This window comes from Pan troglodytes, chromosome 5 (assembly GCF_028858775.2).
Source record: "Pan troglodytes isolate AG18354 chromosome 5, NHGRI_mPanTro3-v2.0_pri, whole genome shotgun sequence".
Lineage (NCBI taxonomy): Eukaryota > Metazoa > Chordata > Mammalia > Primates > Hominidae > Pan > Pan troglodytes.
This window is the reverse complement of record NC_072403.2, coordinates 13,963,586-13,987,741: the sequence shown is the minus strand read 5'-3', so window position 1 is coordinate 13,987,741 and position 24,156 is coordinate 13,963,586. Positions and strand designations below refer to the sequence as shown.

Sequence of the window (24,156 nt, the reverse complement as noted above, 5' to 3'; positions counted from 1 at the left end):
CCAGTTACAGAGCATGGATATCTTTCCATTTTTGTGTGCCCTCTTCAATTTTTTTCATCAAAGTTTTATAGTTTTCCTTGTATAGATCTTTTACTTCTTTGGTTCAGTTGATTGCTAGGTATTTTATGTTCTTTGTAGCTATTGTAAATAGGATTGCTTTCTTGGTTTCTTTTTCAGATTGCTTGCTGTTGGCATATATAAATGCTGTGGATTTTGTATGTTGATTTTGTATCCTGCAACTTTACTGAATACATTTATTAGTTCCAAGAGCTTTTTGGTGAGTCAATAGGTTTTTCTAAATATAAGATCATGTGATCTGCAAACAAAGCTAATTTGACTTAATACCTTTCCAATTCGTGTGCCCTTATTTCTTGCCTAATTGCCCTGGCAGGACTTTCAGTATTATGTTGAATAAAAGTGGTGAATGTGAGCATCCTTGTCTTGTTCTGGATCTTATAGGAAAGGCTCTCAATTTTTCCTCATTCAGTATGATGTTAGCTGTGGGTTTGCCATATATTGCCTTTATTATTTTGAGCTATGTTCTTTTTATACCCAGTTTGTTGAGAGTTTTTATCATAAAGGAAAGTTGGATTTTATCAAATGCTTTTTTAGCATCTATTGAGGTTACCATATGGGTTATTTATAGATTTGCATATGTTGAACCATCCTGCCATTCCTGGGATAAATCCTGCTTGATCATGGTGAATGATCTTTTTAACATGTTGTTGAATTTGGTTTGCTACTATTTTGTTGAGGATTTTTGCCTTTACATTCATTAGTGTTATTGCCTGTAGTTTTCTCTTTTTTAATTCTTTTGTCTTTGTCTGATTTTGATATCGAGGTAATGCTGGCCTTGTAGAATGAGTTGGGGATATTCTCTCCTCTTCAAGTTTTTTGAAGAACTTGAGTAGAATTGGTGTTAATTCTTCTTTAAATGTTTGCTGGAATTCAGCAAAGAAGCCATTAAGTCCTGGGCTTTTCTTCGATAGGAGACTTTATCGTGGCTTCAACCTTGTTATTCATTATTAGTTTGTTGAGGCTTTCTGTTCCCTCATGGTTTGTACTTGGTAGCTTGTATGTATTTAGGAATTTATTTCTTCTAGGTTTTCCAATTTGTTGGCATATAGTTGTTGCTAATAGTTTAATGACTCTGATGTTTTTAGCCTCAATTTTATTTATTTCTGCTCTGGTCTCTATTATTTCTTTCCTTCTCCTAATTTTGTGTTCCTTGAGGTTCATTGTTAGGTTGTTTATTTGAAGTCTTTCTATTTTTTTGATACAGGCTTTTGCTGCTATAAATTTCCCTGTTGGTACTGTTTTTGCTGTATCCCATAGATTTGGGTATGTTGTATTTTCATTTTATTTGTTTCAAGAAATTTTTTAAATTTCCTTCTTAATTTCTTCCCTGACTCATTGGTTGTTCAGGAGCATGTTGTGTGTGTGTATTTTCCAAGTTTCCTCTTGTTACTGATTTTTAATTTTATTCCATTATGGTCAGAAAATATACCTGATAATGATCTCTATCTTTTCTGAATTTGTTAAGACTTGTTTTGTGGCCTAAGATATGATCTGTTCCAGAGAATGTTCTGTGTGCTGATGAAAAGAACGTGTAACCTGCTGCAGTTGGATGAAGGTTCTGTAAGTGTCATTAAGGCCTGGTCGAGTTTGTAGTTGAACTCTCCAATGTTTCTCTGTTGATTTTCTGTCTGGATGATCTGTCCATTACTAAGAATGGGATGTTGAAGTCTCCTGCGGCTATTGCATTCTATCTCTCCCTTTAGATCTATTAATGTTTCCTGTATGTACTTGGGAGTTCCAGTGTTAAGTACATAGATATTTATAATTGTTACAACCCTCTTGCTGAATTGACCCCTGTATGATTATATAGTGACCTTCTTTGTCTCTTTTTACAGTCTTTGATTTGTAGTCTGTTTTATTTGATGTAAGTATAGTTACTCCTGCTCTTTTTGGTCTCCAGTTGCATGGAATATCTTTTTCTGGTTGCGTGGAAATGTAAGACCCAACTAATGTTTACTGAACATTTCACCCAACTGCTGCAGAATACACGTTCTTTTCATTAGCACATAGAACTTGCATGTCTTTATAGGTGAAGTGCCTTTCTCGTAGGCAGCATAGAGGTGGGTCTTATTTATTCAGCCACTCTATGCCTTTTTAAAAAAAAAAAAAAAAGATTTTTATTCCTTTTTGAAAATTTTAATAGGCTTTTGGGGAACAGTGGTGTCTGGGTATATGGATAAGTTCTTAAGTGGTGATTTCTGAGATTGTGGTGTACACTGTACCCAATGTGTAGTCTTTTATCCTTTACCTCCCTCCTATCCTTCCCCCTGAGTCCCCAAAGTTCACTGTATTATTATTATGCCTTTGTGTCCTCATAGCTTAGCTCCCACTTATAAGCGAGAACATAACGACATTTGGTTTTCTATTCCTGAGTTACTTTACTTAGAATAATGGTCTGTAATTCCATCCAGGTTGCTGTGAATGTCATTATTTCATTCCTTTTTATGGCTGAATAGTATTCCATGGTGTGTGTGTATATGTGTGTGTGTGTGTGTGTGTGTATGTATATGTGTATATATATGTATATATCACATTTTCTTTATCCACTTGTTGATTGATGGGCATTTGGGCTGGTTCCATATTTTTGCAATTGAGAATTGTGCTGCTGTAAACATGCATGTGCAAGTGTCTTTTTCATATAATGACTTCTTTTCCTCTGGGTAGATACCCAGTAGTGGGATTGCTGGATCAAATGGTAGATCTACTGTTAGTTCTTTAAGGAATCTCCACACTGTCTTCCACAGTGGTTGTACTAGTTTACATTCCCACCAGCAGTGTAAAAGCGTTCCCCTTTCACCACATCCACACCAACATCAATTCTTTTTTTATTATTATAATACTTTAAGTTCTAGGGTACATGTGCACAACATGCAGGTTTGATACATAGGTATACATGTGCCATGTTGGTTTGCTGTACCCATCAACTCATTTACATTAGGTATTTCTCCTAATGCTATCCCTTCCCCAGCCCTCCACCCGCCGATAGGCCCCAGCATGTGATGTTCCCTGCCCTGTGTCCAAGGGAGCTCATTGTCAATTCCCACCTATTAGTGAGAACATGCAGTGTTTGGTTTTCTGTCCTTGTGATAGTTTGCTGAGAATGATGGTTTCCAGCTTCATCCATGCCCCTGCAAAGGACATAAACTCATCCTTTTTTATGGCTGCATAGTATTCCATAGTGTATATGTGCCACATTTTCTTAATCCAGTCTATCATTGATGGACATTTGGGTTGGTTCCAAGTCTTTGCTATTGTGAATAGTGCTGCAATAAACATACGTGTGCATATGTCTTTATAGTAGCATGATTTATAATCCTTTGGGTACATACCCAGTAATGGGATTGCTGGGTCAAATGGTAATTCTAGTTCTAGATCCTTGAGGAATCGCCACACTGTCTTCCACAATGGTTGAACCAGTTTACACTCCCACGAACAGTGTAAAAGCGATCCTGTTTCTCCACATCCTTTCCAGCATCTGTTGTTTCCTGACTTTTTAATGATTGCCATTCTAACTGGTGTGAGATGGTATCTCATTGTGGTTTTGATTTGCATTTCTTTGATGACCAGTGACGATGAGCATTTTTTCATGTGTCTGTTGGCTGCACAGATGTCTTCTTTTGAGAAGTGTCTGTTCATATCCTTTACCCACTTTTTGATGGCGTTTTGTTTTTCTCTTGTAAATTTTTTTGAGTTCTTTGTAGATTCTGGAGTTCTTTGTAGATTCTAATATCCAGAATCTACAAAGTCAGATGGGTAGATTGCAAAAATTTTCTCCCATTCTGTAGGTTGCCTGTTCACTCTGATGATAGTTTCTTTTGCTGTGCAGAAGCTCTTTAGTTTAATTAGATCCCATTTGTCAATTTTGGCTTTTGTTGCCATTGCTTTTGGTGTTTTAGCCATGAAGTCCTTGTCCATGCCTATGTCCTGAATGGTATTGCCTAGGTTTTCTTCTAGGGTTTTTATGGTTTTAGGTCTAACATTTAAGTCTTTAATCCATCTCGAATTAATTTTTGTATAAGGTGTAAGGAAGGGATCCAGTTTCAGCTTTCTACATATGGCTAGCCAGTTTTCCCAGCACCATTTATTAAATAGGGAATCCTTTCCATATTGCTTCTTTTTTTCAGGTTTGTCAAAGATCAGATGGTTGTAGATGTGTGGCATTATTTCTGAGGCGTCTGTCCTGTTCCATTGGTCTGTATATCTGTTTTGGTACCAGTACCATGCTGTTTTGGTTACTGTAGCCTTGTAGTATAGTTTTAAGTCAGGTAGCTTGATACCTCCAGCTTTGTTCTTTTTGCTTAGGATTGTCTTGGCAATGCGGGCTCTTTTTTGGTTCCATATGAAGTTTAAAGTAGTTTTTTCCAGTTCTGTGAAGAAGGTCATTGGTAGCTTAATGGTGATAGCATTGAATCTATAACTTACCTTGGGCAGTATGGCCATTTTCACGATATTGATTCTTCCTATCCATGAGCATGGAGTATTCTTCCATTTGTTTGTGTCTTCTTTTATTTTGGTGAGCAGTGGTTTGTAGTTCTCCTTGAAGAGGTCCTTCACATCCCTTGTAAGTTGGATTCCTAGGTATTTTATTCTCTTTGTAGCAATTGTGAATGGGAGTTCACTCATGATTTGGCTCTCTGTTTGTCTGTTAATGCTGTATAGGAATGCTTGTGATTTTTGTACGTTGATTTTATATCCTGAGACTTTGCTGAAGTTGCTTATCAGCTTAAGGAGATTTTGGGCTGAGACAATGGGGTTTTCTAAATATACAATCATGTCATCTGCAAACAGGGACAATTTGACTTCCTGTTTTCCTAATTGAATACCCTTTATTTCTTTCTCGTGCCTGATTGCCCTGACCAGAACTTTCAACACTACATTGAATAGGAGTGGTGAGAGAGGGCGTCCTTGTCTTGTGCCCATTTTCAAAGGGAGTGCTTCCAGTTTTTGCCCATTCAGTATGATACTGGCTGTGGGTTTGTCATAAATAGCTCTTATTATTTTGAGATAAATTCCATCAATTTTTTTTTTAATTTTTTAAATTATGGCCATTCTTGCAGGTGTAAGGTCTTGTCGAATTCTGGTTTTGCTTTGCATATCCCTAAAATTATTGATATTGAGCATTTTTCATATGTTTTTTGGCCATTTGTGTATCTTCTTTTGAGAATTGTCTATTCACATCCTTAGCCCATTTTTGATGGCATTGTTTTTCTCTTGCTGATTTGTTTGAGTTCTTTGTAGATTCTGCATATTAGTCTTTTGTGGGATGCATAGTTTGCAAAGATTTTCTCCCACCCTGTGTGTTGTCTGTTTGCTGATTATTTCTTTTGCTGTGCAGAAGCTTTTTAGTTTACTTGAGTCCCATCTATTTGTCTTTGTTTTTGTTGTATTTGCTTTTGGGTTCTTGGTCATGAAGTCTCTGCTCAAGCCAATGTCTAGAAGGGTTTTTCCAATGTCATCTTCTAGAACTCTTATGGTTTTAGGTCTTAGATTTATGTCTTTGATCCATCTTGAGTTGATTTTTGCATAAGGTGAGAGATGAGGATCCAGTTTCATTCTTCTACATGTGGCATGCCAATTATTCCAGCAACATTGGTTGAATAGGGTGTCCTTTCTCTAGTTTATGTTTTTGTTGGCTTTGTCAAATATCAGTTGGCTGTAAGTATTTGACTTTCTTTTTGGGTTCTCTATTCTGTTCCATTGGTCTATGCGCCTATTTTTATGCCAGTTCCATGCTGTTTTGGTGACTATAGCCTTGTAGTGTAGTTTGAAGTCAGGTAGTGTGATGACCTCAGGTTAGTTATTTTTGTTTAATCTTGCTTTGGCTATGTGGGCTCTTTTTTGGTACCATCTGAATTTTAGGATTTTTTTTTCTAGTGCTGTGAATATTGATAATGGTATTTTGATGGGAATTGCATTGAATTTGTAGATTGCTTTTGGCATTATGGACATTTCACAATATTTATTCTACCCATCCATGAGCATGGGATGTATTTCCATATGTGTCGTCTGTGATTTCTTTCAGTCATGTTTTGTAGTTTTCCTTGTAGAGGTCTTTCACCTCCTTGGTTAGGTGTATTCCTAAGTCTTTTGCTTTTTTTGCAGCTATTCTAGAAGGGGTTGAGCTCTTTAATTTGATTCTCAGCTTGGTTTCTATTGGTGTATAGCAGTGCTCCTGATTTGTGTACATTGATTTTGTATCCTGAAACTTTCTGAATTCATTTACCAGTTATAGGAGCTTTTTGGGTGAGTCTTAAGGGTTTTTTAGGTATACGATAATATCTTCAGGGACTAGTGACAATTTTACTTCCTCTTTACCGATTTGGATGCCCTTTATTTCTTTCTCTTGTCTGACTGCTCTGGCTAGAACTTCCAGTACTGTGTTGAATAGAAATGGTGAAAGTAGGTATTCTTGTCTTGTTCCAGTTCTCAGGGAGAGTGCTTTCAAGTTTTCCCATTCAGTATAATGTTGGCTGTGGGTTTGTCGTAGATGGCTTTTATTACCTTAGGGTATGTCCCTTCTATACCGGTTTTGCTGAGGATTTTAATCATAAAGTGATGCTGGATTTTGTCAGTTGCCTTTTCTGAGTCTATTGAGATGATCATGTGATTTTTTTTTTTTTTTTTTTGACTGTTGGTCTGTTGCTCAGGCTGGAGTGCAGTGGCGTGATCTTGGCTCACAGCAACCTCTGTCTTCTGGGTTCAAGCAATTCTCCTGCCTCAGCCTCCGGAGTAGCTGGGATTACAGGCGCCTGCCACAATACCCAGCTAATTTTTCTATTTTTAGTAGAAAGGGGGTTTCACCATGTTGGTCAGGCTGGTCTCGAACTCCTGACGTCAAGTGATCCACCCGCCTTGACATCCCAAAGTGTTGGGATTACAGGAGTGAGCCACTGTGCCTGGCCTTTCTTGAGCTCACTGACTCTCCTCTGCTTGATTCATTCTACTGTTGAGAGTCTCTAATGAATTTTTCAGTTCAGCAAATATATTTCCCAGTTCCAAGATTTCTGTTTGATTTTTAAAAATTATTTTAATCTGGCCAGGCGTGGTGGCTCACGCCTGTAATCCCAGCACTTTGGGAGGCCGAGGTGGGTGGATCACGAGGTCAGGAGTTCAAGACCAGCCTGACCAACATGGTAAAACCCTGTCTCTATTAAGAATACAAAAATTAGCCGGGCGTGGTGGTGCACGCCTGTAGTCCCATCTACTCAGGAGGCTGAGGCAGGAGAATCGCTTGAACCCAGGAGGCAGAGGTTGTGTATGCCGAGATTGTGCCACTGCACTGCAGCTTGGGCAACAGAGTGAGACCCCATCTCAAAAGAAAAAAAATTGTTCTAATCTCTTTGTTAAATTTCTGAATTTTTTTCTGTGTTATCCTGGAGATCACTGAGTTTCCTTAGAACTGCTATTTTGCATTGTTGGTCAGAGAGTTCATATATTGCCATCTCACTGAGGTCATTCACTGACTGGTTCTTTGCTTTGTCTGTTTAGGGAGGTCTTCATTCCTTGTTTGCTGTTGTTTCTTGTGGATGTACATCTGCGTCTTGGCATTGAAGCATTAGTTATTTATTCCCATCTCCTCTATCTTGTTTCTGTTTTTATTGGATACATTTGCTTAGAGAGTCTTTGTATTTTACCTGCAGATTTCTTTTTTTCTTTCACTAGGTCACTGCTTCTTTTCAGCACTAGACTGCACCTTAAACCCAAGTCTGCCTTAGTTCTAGTAAACAATCAGAATGCCACTCATCTTGAGTGGGGGAGGTCCGCAAAGGGATATCTCGTTAGTGTGGGAAGGCTGGCTAGGCAGCCTCTGTTCCCAGGGGACCTGGGGAACGAACCTCGTGCAGTGTGGTGCTGCTGAGTAGCCACTTTGATTTGGTGTCTCCTTTGGCTGAGTTACAGAGCAGAGTTTCTGAAAGACTGGGGGTGGAAGTGGCACCTCTCTCCTTTTTTTCTGGCTGTCCTTGAGGATATGTCTGCCCTCGGGTATCACAGATGCTTTCCATGGGTTAAGGCAGGGACAGTTCTCCTGCCAGGGAGCCCAAGATGATGGGGAAGCAGATCATCCAGCATGATCCCTCTTTTAGCATAGAAACCATGAGTCAGGGAGATGTCCCATGTGCTTGGTGCCAAGGCAGGTTGGGGAAGGAATGTTACAGAGATGGAAGTCCAATTCTGTTCCTGTCTCCTCAGAGTGTTTTCATTTCTCTGTGGCCCTGAGAAATGTCTTATCCTCATGTTTGAGTTCTGGGGTATTGCTGGCACTGTATACCTGATTTTGGTTTTCTGTTGTGGAGAGTGAAGCTAGCTCGCTTCTATATCCGCATTTTGGAACTGCAAGTTGTGAAATTATTTTCTTACGTGTGTATTTGAGGTTTACTTATAGACACCATGATAGAATGAATTTGTTTCTTTTTTATGTGAGGAAAATAGAACATTGTTAACTATGGTATGTGGCACAAATCTACTTGAATAATCTTTTGGTTAAGAGAAAAAGCACTTGATAAATTCTTGACTTTTTTTTTAAGTCAATATAGTCTCCTAAAACACTGAGATAACAGGGGAAATGGCTTCGTACTGAGTTACAACCAGTAAGTGTTGCAGATGTGATAGGAAGGTTCAGAGAAATGGGCCTTCTTGGTGTCACTAATTGTTCAAAAAGGGAATGTTTGGTGCAGTCTGGTGATTGTCTTTGACTTTAGAAAAGCAAGTTTCATAAATTCAGAAAGTAAACCTTTTCCGTTGTGTGCCTAAAGAGTTAAAAGGTGAATTGCTTCAAAGGGACTGTAATTTCTAAAAGTGGATATTCTGTCTAAACATAACAATCCTGATGAGGAACAAAAGTGCACCTTTGTCAGATGTGTTCTGATTAGAATTTTAAAGGACGTAACAGATGACAAAGTAAGTGGCAGAAGCCTGTAACTCTTTTTTTAGGTTAGGCTCAGAATCTTCTGAAGTGATGAAGCTCCTAACAACTGCCAAATGGATTTTAAGTTATGTTCTCAGAGCCAGTGGGGGGAAAAAACAACGCAGGAAATGATAGAAGCACTGCTTGGGAAAGATGATGTAATGTTAATATGCCACAGAAAGAAGGCAGAGCTAATCAACTCCTGTTTTTTTTTTTTAATATTTTCTTTTTTAAAAATCAATGATTGGGAACCTAATTTTCAATACTTAAATATTATCTTTGATATAGCTAAAATTAATGGTTACTGATAAAAACACAACTTTCTGAAAACAAAATTCTTCTCTTTTACCATATTCCCAGAGGGAGAGGCCTAACATTTCTCTGAAAGAGAAATCACAGTCCCTGCCCTATTGTGGAACTTGTGACCTAGTTGGGGCCGGATTGGGGTGGGGTAGGAAGACATAATTGTAAAACAATTAGACAAACCTCCAATTTCAGCAAAGGCAAGATATTAATAAATGGTAGGATACACACACACCTGATTAAGGAATTTCAAATAGGGAAAATCCTCAGAGGGAAGGGACTAATCAGGAGGGCTTTGTGAAGACAGAAAACCTTGAACTGGGCTTTTGAAACAAAACAGTTTAATTAGTGGAAAGAAATAAGGAAAGGATTTTCTTTAGGGATAGTACAATAAATAGAATATTGGTGACAATGAACAGTTCTTGATTGCTTATTGTATTTTTTTTTTTTTGAGATGGAGTCTCGCTCTGTTGCCCAGGCTGGAGTGCAGTGGCACGATCTTGGCTCACTGCACCAGGTTCGAGTGATTGTCTTGGCTCAGCCTCCCGAGTAGCTGGGACTACAGGCATGTGCCACTATTCCCAGCTAATTTTTGTATTTTTAGTAGAGACAGAGTTTCACCATGTTGGTCAGGCTAGTCTCGAACTCCTGACTTCAGGTGATCTGCCCGCCACGGCCTCCCAGAGTGCTGGGATTACAGGCGTGAGCCACCGTGCCCGGCCTGACTGCTTATTTTATATGAAGAACTACTCTAAGTGGTTATCATTATTAATATTGAAATGATTTACTTTTAAGCATAGTATGTACTGTGTTCTCATTTAAATTTTATGTCACTTCTGAAGCCCTGTTATTAGTTGTTATGTTCATTTTACAGATGAGGAACTAAGGTGCTGAGAGATAGGAGGACCAACAAGAACAGTGCCTGGCACAAAGCACATGCTCAGTAAACATTTGTCAAATGAATAATTGAGCGAGCAAACATGCCCAAGATCATTCACACAACTGAGTGCCAAATTTGACTGACTAAGGCTCACTCTTAACCTGCACACTACATGTCTTTATTTGGATAAAGTAAGTGAGAACATTAATGAACAGAAAAAAATGCATCTGACGATGAAAAAGTTTAAATAACTGAAGAATTACAACTGGTTTCATTGATGAAATAATTAAAGAGGCGGTAGAGTGTTGATAGTAAGAGCCAAGTCTTTACAGCCAGAAAGATCTGACTTCAAATCCTGTTTCCTGTACTTATTAGTTTTATAACCTCCTTGATTGACAGCGTCACCTCTCTGTACCTCAGTTTTGTCATCTGTAAAATGGAATAGTGATCATTTCCTGATAGGAAAGTGGGATTAAGAGGGATAATACATAGATCTTGGCACTTAGTAAATAATAAATAATTACAATAATTATTACTAGCAGTTCTTAAGAAAGAGAAATGACTTAATGGAGATGGTCCAGAGGAAGTTGAATCTTGCACTGGCAGCCAGGATAAATTAGAAGTCAAGAGAGCACAGGCAAGAATAGTAGAAAGTTGTTGAAGTAATGTGGTTACCAGGTACTGCAGTGAGAGAGCTGTAGACAATCTGTCATTGGAGTTAGTATTTAAATGCCCTTCAGCTTGTAGCTCAAAGCTCAAGAATTATGGTTGTTCTAATTATGACATCCTGAATATATTGGCAAAACTTATTTTCCCCTTCTGGCCATCCCACCACCACCAAAATAATATCAGTTTTTTGCACAGTTTTTTGAGATCTAAAACAATTCATGTACTCTCCACACACACTCCTCCCCCAGGTATGTGTTTCCTTGAACATGGTCTGCTGACTGAAAACCCATGTCTTTTTCATTTCAGTGCAAGCAGCTAATGACTCAGTCTGTAGACTCCAACAGAGGGAACAGGAACGAAAAAAGGTAAAAGATCATTTAGATAATGGGGCATATAAGTCTTGCATCTTTATTATCATATTATTAGCAATTGCTTTTGATCAGAAAATTCTCTGAATGCGGTGAGTTTCACATATTTTAAAATGGCTGATTCATTGAAGATGTGTTGAGGAGGTGTGGTCATACCATCAATATTTTTATAATTGAAATTGCAGAACTCTCTTTTTTCCTTTTCAACATTTCCATCTTTTCCCTGAAAGTGGTATTTGTCTCCTGGAGGAGAGAGAAATTAGGACTTTTACATGGAACAACAAATAACCACCGGATTGGAGATATAAATCTTTCCTCTGAGCCTGAAGTATTGAGTATATTCTGTATATTTCTTCTAGAAAGGGAAGCATTCATGCCTGTGTAGGTTATTTAATGAATAGCCATAGGAGTATTTGAATCATTTGCTGGGCAGTGCTTTGCTTATTTGAATTATATGTTAACTAAATTCAGATGTGGAAAAATAGCACAAGAATTTAAGTTCCTGTGATAATTTGGTGGTTTTCACTTGCAATTATCATAAAGTGTTTTTGTAACTTATTCATTGCTCTAAACTAATGAATATACATCTTACACTTATTAAGAAACATTGAAAAGACTAAGTCACTCTGAAAATAATGCCTTTTTGCTTGTATGTGTGTGTATCGACAAATGTTACTGTCTCCATTTATCTGGAATGTGTTGTGGTTAATCCACAGTAATAGTTCAGATCTGTCACTGTATAAAAATATGATGGAATGAACCTTCTCCGAGTTTCAGTTTCTGTACCCTCTGCTCAAATCTAAATGTTGATGTAAAGTTTGAAAATTCAACAATGTGATAATTGAAAGGACTTGACATTTAAGACAGATGGGAATGCTGCCCAAGGATAGTGGGACCCCGCAGGCCAGTCAGGAAGCAGGGCCACAGCTGAGCTCCTGGATGAAGTGGCAAGGCAGAGCTGTGGTGAGGGAAGTTTGTGTCAGGATGGGGTGCTTGCACAGCATGCAGAGAGTGCTGGAAAGGCAGGCAGGGCTGGGGACGTAAGTGGACCATGCCAGGCTGGACAGCAGATATATTTTTAATTCCTCTACTTTGCTAGGTGCCACAGGGGATGATCGATTTTGTTAACTTTAGGGCTATTCCTACACTTAAGGAGCTAAAAGTCTTGGAGTCCCAAAGCACTAACACTATGATAATAGAGGATAAAGTAAGAACTGTGATCATTCCTAAGAACTTTTTGGGATCTTGGCAAATAAAGTGTAATTTATTAGGAAGATAATGGCATTCAAGCCTGACCTTGAGCAGAAGGAACTTAAATTATAATTTGAAGAGTTTCTCTTGTCACTTTGAAGTATTTCTACATGTGGTGTATTAGCCCTGTGTATAGTAGGAAGATGACCAGATTGGGTAAGAAATACCTGGCTTCTTTTATTTCTGGTGTTGGTTCCCTGTACTAGCTAGCTATAAGCCCTTGGACAAATCCTTGAGCTTCCAGCTCCTCGTTTGCAAACTAATGATCTATTCTACTTATCTGATAGATTGATGGGTAAATTGCATTATAAAAATTATTTGAAATGACTTTGAAAATTGTATCTTACTATCAAAATGTAGGGCAGCATTTTTTTCCTGCCAGCTCACTGTTTGTTTAAGATGCGAGCGGTCACCGTGTGGGTAAGAGCCCTGCCGTAGTCTGTTAGAGTCTGTGAAGCACTTGAGAATCCTTCCCATTGATGATTTTGCAAATTGAAAAGTGCTGTCTGTCCCATGGTTTAAAAAGCAGTGGCCACAAGAAATAAGAATATTTTAATATTTAATATGAAGTACATTTCTTTTTTTTTTTTTTTTTTTGAGATGGAGTCTCACTCCGTCACCCAGGCTGGAGGGCAGTGGTGCAGTGGCTCACTGCAATCGCCGCCTCCCAGGTTCAAACTATTCTCCTGCCTCAGCTTCCCAGGTAGCTGGGATTACACCTATAATCCTAGCTAATTTTTGTATTTTTAGTAGAGACAGGGATTTACCATGTTGGCCAGGCTGGTCTCGAACTCCTGACCTCGGATGATCCACCCGCCTCGGCCTCCCAAAGTGCTGGGATTACAGGCGTGAGCCACTGTGTCTGGCCTGAAGGACATTTCTTATAGATATTATGTCTGGGGATATTTTCAAACTGATTTTTATAGAATATATATTAAAAATTAGTATTTTAAAATATACTGAAACGTTGTTTCACCAGAAGTTGGTAAGTCTGTGAGACTTAAGTTTGTAAGCAGACTTAGATTTGTTACCCTAATTTTCTTTTCTGAAGATAATTTAATAAATTAACCAACTTAAAGTCATAAACAGATCTACTTCTCTGCTCAAAGTAAAAATTCTTTACATTCTTATTGGAGCAATAAACTTTTAGTCCTATCTTTATTTCTTTTTTCTTTTTCTTTTTTTGTTTTACTGCCATATGTAGCTTCTTCTGAATCTGTGACATGGCAGAGGTTTCAAACCCCACACATACACATGTGCACGCACACACACGTATGTCATAAAGGTAAAGTTTAATTTCTCATCTAGCCAATGTAAACAAAGCAAAAGACCTGACCTCTAGCTGCATTTTACAACCTAATGTTAATTGTTGCCCTTGGTTATACTATTGCATACATTTTGTATATTTGAAAGGTTCTCAGAACAAAGATGGGAGTAGTAATGAGATAAAATAGACTATTGCCATTACTCATTAATTCTTTTTTTTTTTTGAGATGGAGTCTCACTCCGTCACCCAGGATGGAGTGCAGTGGCACGATCTCAGCTCACTGCAATCTCTGCCTCCCGGGTTCAAGTGATTCTCCTGCCTCAGCCTCCCAAGTAGCTGGGATTACAGGCACACGCCACCACACACGGCTAATTTTTGTGTTTTTAGTAGAAACGGGGTTTCACCGTGTTGGTCAGGCTGGTCTTGAGTTCATTAATTCTTTTATGTCAAGACAATTTGTGGATTTCTGTAGGAAGTAAACTGATAAACGTCATTCATACAAATCATATTTCCCACAATTGATATCTAAAAGTACATTCAGAAGAACAATAAATGCACATTCCCTAGTTATTTGACATGTCTTAAAAACTACCACTAGTACAAAGTTGCATTTTGGGTATTAGCAATAAGAATAGTGAAATGAAAATATTATTGCCTTATAAAATTCACTGGCTCTTAAAAATATGCCACCGGTGGAGATGAGATGGTTAATAATATCTGTCAATAATTTAAATTTAGGTTCATGCACAGGTGGTGTCAACTTTTGAAGCCCTATTCAACCAGACTGGAAGTAATTATGAAGTAAATATGAATGCTTTTAATTCACCTTGTCCACAAATATTTATTAGGTCCAGTTATCCGTCTTTATGATTACTTTCATGAGAGCAACAAGTTCACATGGCTTGTACATTGTTTTAAATAGAGTTTGAAAATAGAGTAACATATAGGTACATATTGTTCTATATAAAATCATTTTTGGCAGTTGTTATACTGACACTCCTTATCAAAGGAAATAGTTTTTCCTATGTCTCTGTAAGGCATATATAAAATTAATGGCATGCATATCACTGGCAGATGCTCTAAAAGACCTTTTAGACCTTAGTTGGATTATTCAGAGTTTTCCCGTAGACCAGGTTTTCTCAACCTCAGCACTGTTGGCACTTTGGACCTGATAATTCCTTATTGTGGGTGCTGTCCTGTGCATTGCAGGATGTTTAGCAGCATCCTTGACCTCTGCCTACTAGATGCCAGTAGCACCTCCCCACAACCTGTGTTATAATAACCAACAATCTCCTGGGGGAGAGGGGTGTAAAATGCCCTCCCCTGCCCCCCATTGAAAATCACTGACTTAGACGAATCTCTGCAGAAGTGTGGTTTTATTTTGTAATCCAGACTTCTTTTATAGACCTGGTTCTAGATGCCGATCTTCAGGATTGGTTTCTATTTCAAATTATCTTTAATTGGTGGAGAGCAGTGAGTGTGTGCCTGCATGCATGCCTGTTTATTATTTCTTTCTCTGTTGTAACTTAATGTATACATTTTACTAAGTAGAAAGAGATAACACCATTATAGTTCATGACTTTTGGTGTGTGGTTATAGGTTATTAATAAATTCTCTTCATTTTCTTTTAAAGTTGGTATTTTCTAAGTTTATCTTGAAGAGTGCAATTGATTTCATTTAAGAAGAGCCCACTGAAACTTGATTTAAATTTTTTTTATTGTGGCAAAATTCATATAATATAACATTTACCTTCATAACCATTTTAAAATGTACATTTTAGTGGCATTATCTATATTCACATTGTTGTTCAACCATCACTACCATCCATCCACGGAACTTTTTTTTTCTAAATTTATTTATTACTATTTTTTGGAGATGGAGTTTTGCTTTTGTCACCCAGGGTGGAGTGCAGTGGTGCGATCTCGGCTCACTGCAACCTCTGCCTCCCAGATTCAAGGGATTCTCCCACCTCAGCCTACCGAGTAGCTGGGACAACAGGTGCCCACCATCATGCCCAACTAATTTTTGTATTTTCAGTAAAGACAGGGTTTCGCCATGTTGGCCAGGCTGGTCTCGAACACCTGACCTCAGGTGATCCACCCACCTCAGCTTCCCAAAGTGCTGAAATTACAGGCGTGAGCCACCGCACCCGGCCCACAGAACTCGTTCATATTGCAAAACTGAAACTCTGTACCCAGTAAACGGTAACTCCTCATTCCCCTTTCTCTCCACCCCTGGAAACCACCATTCTACTTTCTAGCTCTATGAATTTGACTGCTCTAGGTTCATCATGTAAGTAGACTCATATAACATTTGTCTCTTTTGTGACTGGCCTCTTTCTTTAGTGTAATGTCATCGAGATTCGTCCATGCCGTAGCATGTGTCAGAATTTTCTTCTTTTTTAAGGCTGAATAATATTCCATTCTATGTGTAGACTGTATTCTGTTTATCTGTTCATCTGTCTATGGACGTTTAAGTTCTCCCACCTTTGGCTATTAGGCATAACATTGCTGTAAACATGGGTGTACAAATAGCTGTTCAAGTTCCTACTTTTAATTTTTTTGGATATATGCCCAACAGTAGAATTGCTGCTTTGTATGGTAATTCTGTGTAAAAGCCAAGGTTTTTATCTTCTTTAAGCACAATGCTCTTATAACTTTAGCCACTTTTTTTGTTGTTTTTCTAATTTCTTTAATTTATTTTTAAGGGGCAGTTTCCAAGTCATTTTATTCAGAATTTTATGTTTCTTGAATCAGTAAATACTATACAAAACAATGCCAGTGTAAAAATGGCTACCATTTTCTCTCCTCTGCTTCCCCTACATGGGTACAATCCCCTGGGCAGCCTCACTCAGGAGTTTTAGGGGCTGTCCCTCCAGATTTGTTCCAGCAAATGAAGTTGAGTGACATAGTCCCTTGAATGATTTCCAGAGAAACTCAGCTGGTGGGGGGAGAGCCTCTGGAATCTGGAGGTAACTAGCTTAGGGAAATGAATTAGTGTTTTGGGGGAGAAGAACTGGCCCCTAGGGCAAGAGCCTACCCCAAAGAAAAGGGTGTCTGACATGTTCACAGTTAACTTCTTTTGCCTTAGAAAGTGGTATTTGTTCAGAGAAAAAAGCGACAAGATGTCCATGCCATACCCCCACGCCTGCTGCTCCTCTGCGCCTAGCTGGGGGCCAGGTAGCAGAACAGCCTCTCAGACGAGGTCAGCAGTATTGAGGGGCATCTCCTTAATGGAGATGTTGTAGGTCTCCATGTCTCGAAGGGTCTTCTTGTCTTCTGTCACCATGACTTTGATTACTTTGGATGGAAATCTTTAAAAAGATATTCTATACTTTTATGTTATTTTAAAAATTTATTAAATGTTACAGAATAATTTTGTAGGAATCAGGCATTACTGAGAATATCAGATTTTATATTATGGTGAATATGGTGATGTCATTAGGGAATGAGAAAGAGAGACACTGTGCTATGTTTCTGTACCAACTGCCCTCAGATACTGTGTGTTTTAAGTTTTTGTGTCTGCCTCCTCTTTTGCTATAAGGCTGATGCCTGTTATTCTTCCCTTATTTATCAGCCTTTTCATTTTCTAACTTGTGACTTTTTCATAGGGTGTCGTCTTAGAAACCAGTTAACTAAGCTGGTTCGAATTGTATGTAATGTAGGTCAAGTAGGCTCGGAATCAGAAGGGCTTTTCGTGTGCGGTATTTGTAAATGGACTTTGTAGCATCTTCTTCGTTTGCATGACTTAAAAGTCTTAGCACATTCTCAACTAAGGTTCAGATAAATGTTATTTCCAGGTAGCTGGGTTTTATTTGTATGTGAAGACTGCAGTATTGTCAATACATGAATGTATAGGCGACCCGCCCCCCTTTTTTCTTTACTGATTGTTGTAAAGAATGTAAGAATGGGCCAGGTGCGGTGGCTTACGCCTGTAATCCCAGCACTTTGGGAGGCAGAGGTGGGCGGATCACCTGAGGTCAGGAGTTCAAGACCAGCCTGGCCAGTGTGGTGAAACCTTGTCTTTACTAAAAATACAAAAATTGTCCAGGTGTGGTGGTGGTTGCCTGTAATCCCAGCTACTTGAGAGGCTGAGGCATGAGAATCGCTTGAACCCGGGAGGCAGAGGTTGCAGTGAGCTAAGATTGTGCCATTGCACTCCAGCCTGGGCAACAGGAGGGAAACTCCATCTCAAAAAAAAAAAAAAAAAGTAAAAATGCCTAGCAGTTACTATTACAAGTGGGAAACTAGGAAACGATAGCATGGAGTGACTGTAAGAACTTCTTGATAAGGGAGCAAAACTAGATTTTTATTTGGATTTGGAAGTTGTCATCTTTTAGCTTATTTTCACTCGGCCTACAAGGCCAATAAGCGATATGCCTGATGTGAACAGGCTACTTGAATATGTTTATCTTTATTCATAATATTCTGAAACTACACAATAGAAATACTAATCTTTGGCAGTATCTTATTCACTAATATATTGCAGTGTCTTAAAGACTGTTCTTGTAGCCAAATGGTTAATAATGGTTACATCAAGGATTAAATTGAATCTAGGAATGGAGGGGAAAGTCTGTTGCTCTTGAGTTGTCTCTATTGTTTGAATTATTACAATAATCTGTTGCTAAAATTAAATTATTAAAATTAAAGAACAAAAACTGAAATGGCAAGGGGATAAAAGTGGAGTGATCTGCCTTCTAGATGCTTCGCTTGTGATTTGTATAATATTTACCTTTTATTAAGTTCCTCAGGCACTGAGCTAGGAACTTGACATGTTCTACCTATAGTCTTTAAAAATATTATTTATGGATGCGGAGTATTTATTTTCCTCATTTTAAAGTTAAAGAAACTTTAAGTTGCTCAGCATCATGCAACTAGTGACAGGTAGACCAGAATTTGAAGCGAGGTTGGTATGCCTGCCAAAGCTACATTTTTCTTTATTGGGCTGTACTGGATAAAATGCATTCTGGTTGGGAAGGGGAACACGGGCTGTTGCCTTGTGGTCCACATCACAAGGTCAGCTGAGCCAATGATGACTTTTAATTTACAAAGAAATGAACAAATTAAATAACATCTGAGTATGTATGTTTAATATTCTCTGTATTTATTAAAACACAACTAAAGCTAAATATCATTTTGATGAAGTTTATCTGCATTTTTTCTTTTTCTAGTCTGACTGTGGCTTTTCTCTTAGACTGTAACAGTTTTTGCAAAAGTTCCATCAGAAGATTTAATAAACTCTTCATGCATCTTTTGGAGAGTTCTAATCTATAAGGCTGAAAAGTTAAAAAGTAATGCATTGGATTTTGTTTAACCTGTTTAACAAATTTATTGGATGAGTAAACTCCTCCCTAATCCTCTCTCCCTACCACTGTAGTATCTGTTCAGATCCCAGGTGTCTGTGGGACATATTTTAGAGCAAAGTTTGACTGACATTTTAGAAGAATGTTTGACCAGGAATTTTCAATTGGAAAGAAGTTGACGTGAGTCTGAAGTTGAACAGTCTTGGTGCTGGGGAGCTTCAGATCAGCCTAGCAAAAAGACTCTCAGAAGACCGTTTGTCTTGTGAAAGGGATTTTTAGCTACCTACGTAAAACTTCCTCTGGAAAGATCTGATTTGCACTCTGTGATAGAAAAGGCGTAGGTTTGGGTGTCAGAAAGACCTAAATTTGAATCTACAACCAAGCTATTAGGTGAGTGATCATGGAGGATAAAAGTGTCCTTAAGCCTTAATTTCTTTGTCTGTAAAATGAGAATAATGTCGTCTTAAAGGAGAGGCTTTTAGAAGTAGCTATGCAAAACAACTAGCAGAAGTTTGCATTTCATGGGTACTTAGAGCACATTGGCTTATTCAGCCCTTCATCCTGTTTGTCATCCTGACCCAAATGAGAGAGAAAATAGAACAGCAAGAACGTGATGAACAGCCTGAAGATGGTTTCTTTTTCCTAGTAGCTGTTTTTCTGGTGGCTGACATCTGAGTTAACCAGCATCTGAGTACACTGCGTGTCCCTTTTTCATTCAAGTGCTGGAATTAACATGCCAGAATTAACAGTGACTTCGGGTGCTTTGTAGGGGTGTGTGTGTGTGTGTGTGTGTGTGTTTTTGAGACGGAGTCTCGCTCTGTTACCCAGGCTGGAGTGCAGTGGTGCAGTCTCGGCTCACTGCAACCTCCGCCTCTCAGGTTCAAGCAATTCGAACTTCTAGGTTTTTATAGTTTGCATATCCCAGTTTTTGTTTGTTTAATAGAACCTAATCTGTATCAAAACTTAACTGCTAATGACATACATGTAGAAGAGTTGAAATAGGGATATAAAGTTATTTTTTCATACTCTATTTAGATTTTTATTGTACATATTCAAAGTTAATCATTGAAATTATACTTTGGAAGGAGGGAGAAAACTAAATTCATACCTTTTTTATTTATACAGCATTTTATCTGTATTACTGTGGTGCTAGAAAGAAAAAGAAAAAACCTTTCATCCTTACATAGCAATATTAAGGAACATCTCGAGAACTGAGACATTTGACACAGATGTTTGAGATGTTGATTTGCTTTAAGGACTAGAACTGACCCAGAGATTTCTTTTTTTTTTTTTTTTTTTTTTTGAGATAGAGTATCACTGTCACCCAGGCTGGAGTGCAATGGCGTGCTCATCTCACTGCAACCTCTGTCTCCTGGGTTCAAGCAGTTCTCCCGCCTCAGTTTCCCGAGTAGCTGGGATCACAGGCCCTGGGATCACAGGTGCACGCCACCACACTGGCTAATTTTTATATTTTTAGTAGAGACGGGGTTCTGCCATGTTGGCCAGACTGGTCTTGAACTCCTGACCTCAGGTGATCTGCCCGCCTCAGCTTCCCAAAGTGCTGGGATTACAGGCGCGAGCCACTCTGCCCATCCCAAAAGAGATGAGAATTCTCGAGTTCTCTTCTAGTGACTAATAATTTATGATTCTTTCTAATGCACTTAAAAATATTTTATGTAAGACATTTTGATTTCTTACAGCAATGATTCTTTTAGCATATATTTTTTTAAAATTGGTTTTAAAATATCTGCAGTGAAATGGGATTTGAGGAGAAATAGAAATATGAAAAAATACTTGGATTGTGTTTGATTTTATCATGTGAAGATACTAGACGCTTTAAAAAAATTTTTTTTTTTTTTTTGAGACGGAGTCTCACTCTGTCACCCAGGCTAGAGTGCAGTGGTGCCATCTCAGCTCACTGCAACCTCTGCCTTCTGGGTTCAGGCGATTCTTCCACCTCAGCCTCCCGAGTAGCTGGGACTACAGCCATGTGCCACCACGCCCAGCTAATTTTTGTATTTTTAGTAGAGACGGAGTTTTGCCATGTTGGCCGGGCTGGTCTCAAACTCCTTACTTGAGGTGATCCACCGGCTTCGGCCTCCCAGAATGCTGGGATTACAGGCATTAGCCACTGTGCCCAGCCCGCTTTTAAAATTTAAGAAATGAGAATATCCATGTTTAATTTTAATGAGAGAAGCCTTAGATGTTTCTAATGTGTCATCTTTTTTGGGATATTATAACACAACTTTTTCCTTGTGACTTACCAGCTGATTGTTACGGTAACCAAGTATCAAGAGATAACGTTATGAAATAATTGTCTGGAAAATGTCATGTGACTTTCTAATTTTCTTTTCTCAGATTCATAGTGACCACTTAGTAGCTAGTGAGAAACAGCATATGCTCCAGTGGGACAACTTCATGAAGGAGCAACCCAACAAAAGGGCTGAAGTGGATGAAGAGCACAGAAAAGCCATGGAGAGGCTTAAAGAACAATATGCTGAGATGGAGAAGGACCTAGCGAAATTTTCAACCTTTTAAGAACTTGAACCACAACAATCACAAACTAATGAGAAGATGTTCACCTCTCTCCTGAAAACTATTCCCACCAGACCATTTAGCCTCTGCTTCAAGCTTAGCAATATATTCAGTGGCACTCTTATATCAGAAGAAAGAAGTTTCTACTGGCATTCTGATTGGATGTTTAAAGAAGGGTGCCACATTTTTCCAGCTTTAAGTGCCTATGTATGATTATTTGAATGAAGAGGAGTAGGAAGGAAAATTGAATCAATATACTCTTTGTTAGTCAGAATTGATCATCTTTTCCATTGATTAGCTCAGAGAACTGTAGGTATAGACTTCTTAGAAAGATAATTTCATTCATTTCTATACAGGGTTAACAATAGTTTATTATTGTGGCTTAATGGGAAGGTATAGAAGCTACCTGACATAGCCTCCTTGGCTGTTGGAAGGATGTATAAAGTGTTACTGCATGAGTAATGTAGACAAAAAAAAAAAAAGCCAGCTGTCCTTGGAGCAGAGATCACATTTCAGAGAGGTGAGAGTGAACACATTGTCTCTGCTGTGGCAAAGATGGCCACGCTGGTGTTTGAGCTGCCTCTTGGGAAGGGTTGCATATTTTACAGTGCAGCATAATGCCATGGGCTTCCGTGGATGGGAAGACACATGTTAAGTTTTGTGGCCTTCCAGCACTTACTATTTTCAGCTTTTAAAGCATGCTTAGAAGGAAAAGCTTACCAAAAATATATTTTGACATTTAGTTTTTCCAAGAGCTATAATCTTGCCCATAGTATTTACCTCATTTTTGTGTCTGTTTTGCTGTGGGTAAGCTTTATAAGATAAATAATGTCTATACATGTTTCGACTGTTTAATGAGTAATCAACAAAATCTGCCAGAGAGTCCCTCTGGAACCATATAAAGTTCCTGGCTTTGAATGAACCAGAAGTGTTTGCCCACATAGCAAATGGTCCATGTTAAATGTAAATCCTTTTTAGTGTTAATGTCTGTTCTCATAAGCAGGTATATTATGATGAAACATGTACCAGTTCTGTCATCACTGTGATCTTTAAAAACCTGCATTTAACAGTCTAATTTGAGGCTGGGTGCAGTGGCTCACACCTGTAATCTCAACACTTTGGGAGGCCGAGGCAGGCGGATCATTTGAAGTCAGGAGTTCAAGCCTAGCCTGGCCAACATGGTGAAACCTCGTCTCTACTAAAAATACAAAAATTAGCCCGGCATATTGGTGCACGCTTGTAATCCCAGCTACTCAGGAGTCTGAGGCACGAGAATCACCTGAACTCAGGAGGCGGAGGTTGCAGTGAGCTGAGGTGGCACCACTGCACTCCAGCTTGGGTGACAGAGTGAGACTCCATCTCAACAACAAAAAAATCTAACTGAAGAACTAAGTTGATTTTTTATTTGCCATAAACCAAGCAAAAGTAAATGCAATAATTTCGAGATTTATAGTAAACAAATTTGAGGTATGGATAAATCTTTCACATATTTTTTATTGCTCTTTAGTAAAGAAAGGCACAAGAAAGAAAATATCCAGCTCTCTTGTGTTATCTCAGTGTGGCGACTGCAGAAAATTGACAATGCCTGCCTGTGTAAATGTATGGCTTACTGTCAAAGCTTCATTCTTGGCTGCATGTTGAAAATGTGATTAAAGTTAATAGAGGAGATGAAATAAGTATTTGAGATTTTTTTCAATAACACTGAACTTCTGCCAGCTTTCTCTATCCGCTACTGTAGGCTTGACAGGCTCATCAATCATTTGCTGGTACCTGGACTAAAAAGCGCACTTGCTGACACCAAGGCATGTTGGAATTTTCTTAATTCAGTGGATGGAAAAAGAAATACTTCCAAAAATATCCCACACATGAAAAGGGAGGGGAGCCTTAAATGAAAATTCCCTTTGTACCGTAGACACTTTTTGGAATGCGATTAATTGCCAACACATCATTGAACGAATGCTGTAACCAAGAAGTTAAGATTGTGTGTGTGAAGGGAATATATTCTTAACTGTGGCTACCCAACTTGTATAGCAAAGATTTCTGATAGTTTGTGTTCATCTCATGTGAATAATAAATACTTTACCCTATAAGTTTGTTTATTATTCCATAAATACCTAAGGGACTTCCTAAACCAAAATGAATTGATGGGCTTTTTGAGCTTTAGACATTAAGATACTCAATTGTTTCCTTGTAACATTTTTAACTATTCAACATAGCTTCTATAAGAGTTGGTTTATTTACCTTCCTTTTGATATTTTTAGTGGTGAACGCTTTTGCTTCTGTTTCCTAGTTGCCAAATCACTTTTGATATATATTTTATTTATATGTAAAAAACAATTTTAATAACTACATAATTTGTAACATTTCTTTCCTTTTTTTTTTTTTTTTTTTTTTTTTTGCAACAGAGTCTCACTGTGTCACCCAGGCTGGAGTGCAGTGGCGCGATCTCGGCTCACTGCAAACTTTGCCTCCTGGGTTCAAACAATTCTTGTTCCTCAGCCTCCTGAGTAGCTGATATTACAGGCATGTACCACCATGCCCAGCTAATTTTTATATTTTTAGTAGAGAAGGGGTTTCACCATGTTGGCCAGGCTGGTC

General features: G+C 38.5%; 1 protein-coding gene across 2 annotated transcripts in view; it reads left to right on the top strand.

Annotated features, from left to right (window-relative positions):
* Positions 1-23,645, top strand: part of BLOC1S5 (biogenesis of lysosomal organelles complex 1 subunit 5) — a 50,558-nt gene extending 26,913 nt beyond the window's left edge. For both annotated transcript variants that reach the window (XM_001166060.7, XM_003311099.7), the window contains 2 exons: positions 11,142-11,200; positions 21,382-23,645. In XM_001166060.7, coding sequence (XP_001166060.1) covers positions 11,142-11,200; positions 21,382-21,561 — 239 coding nt within the window. In that variant the 3' untranslated portion in view covers positions 21,562-23,645. The remainder of the gene's footprint in view (positions 1-11,141; positions 11,201-21,381) is intronic.
* Positions 23,646-24,156: the final 511 nt, after the last annotated feature.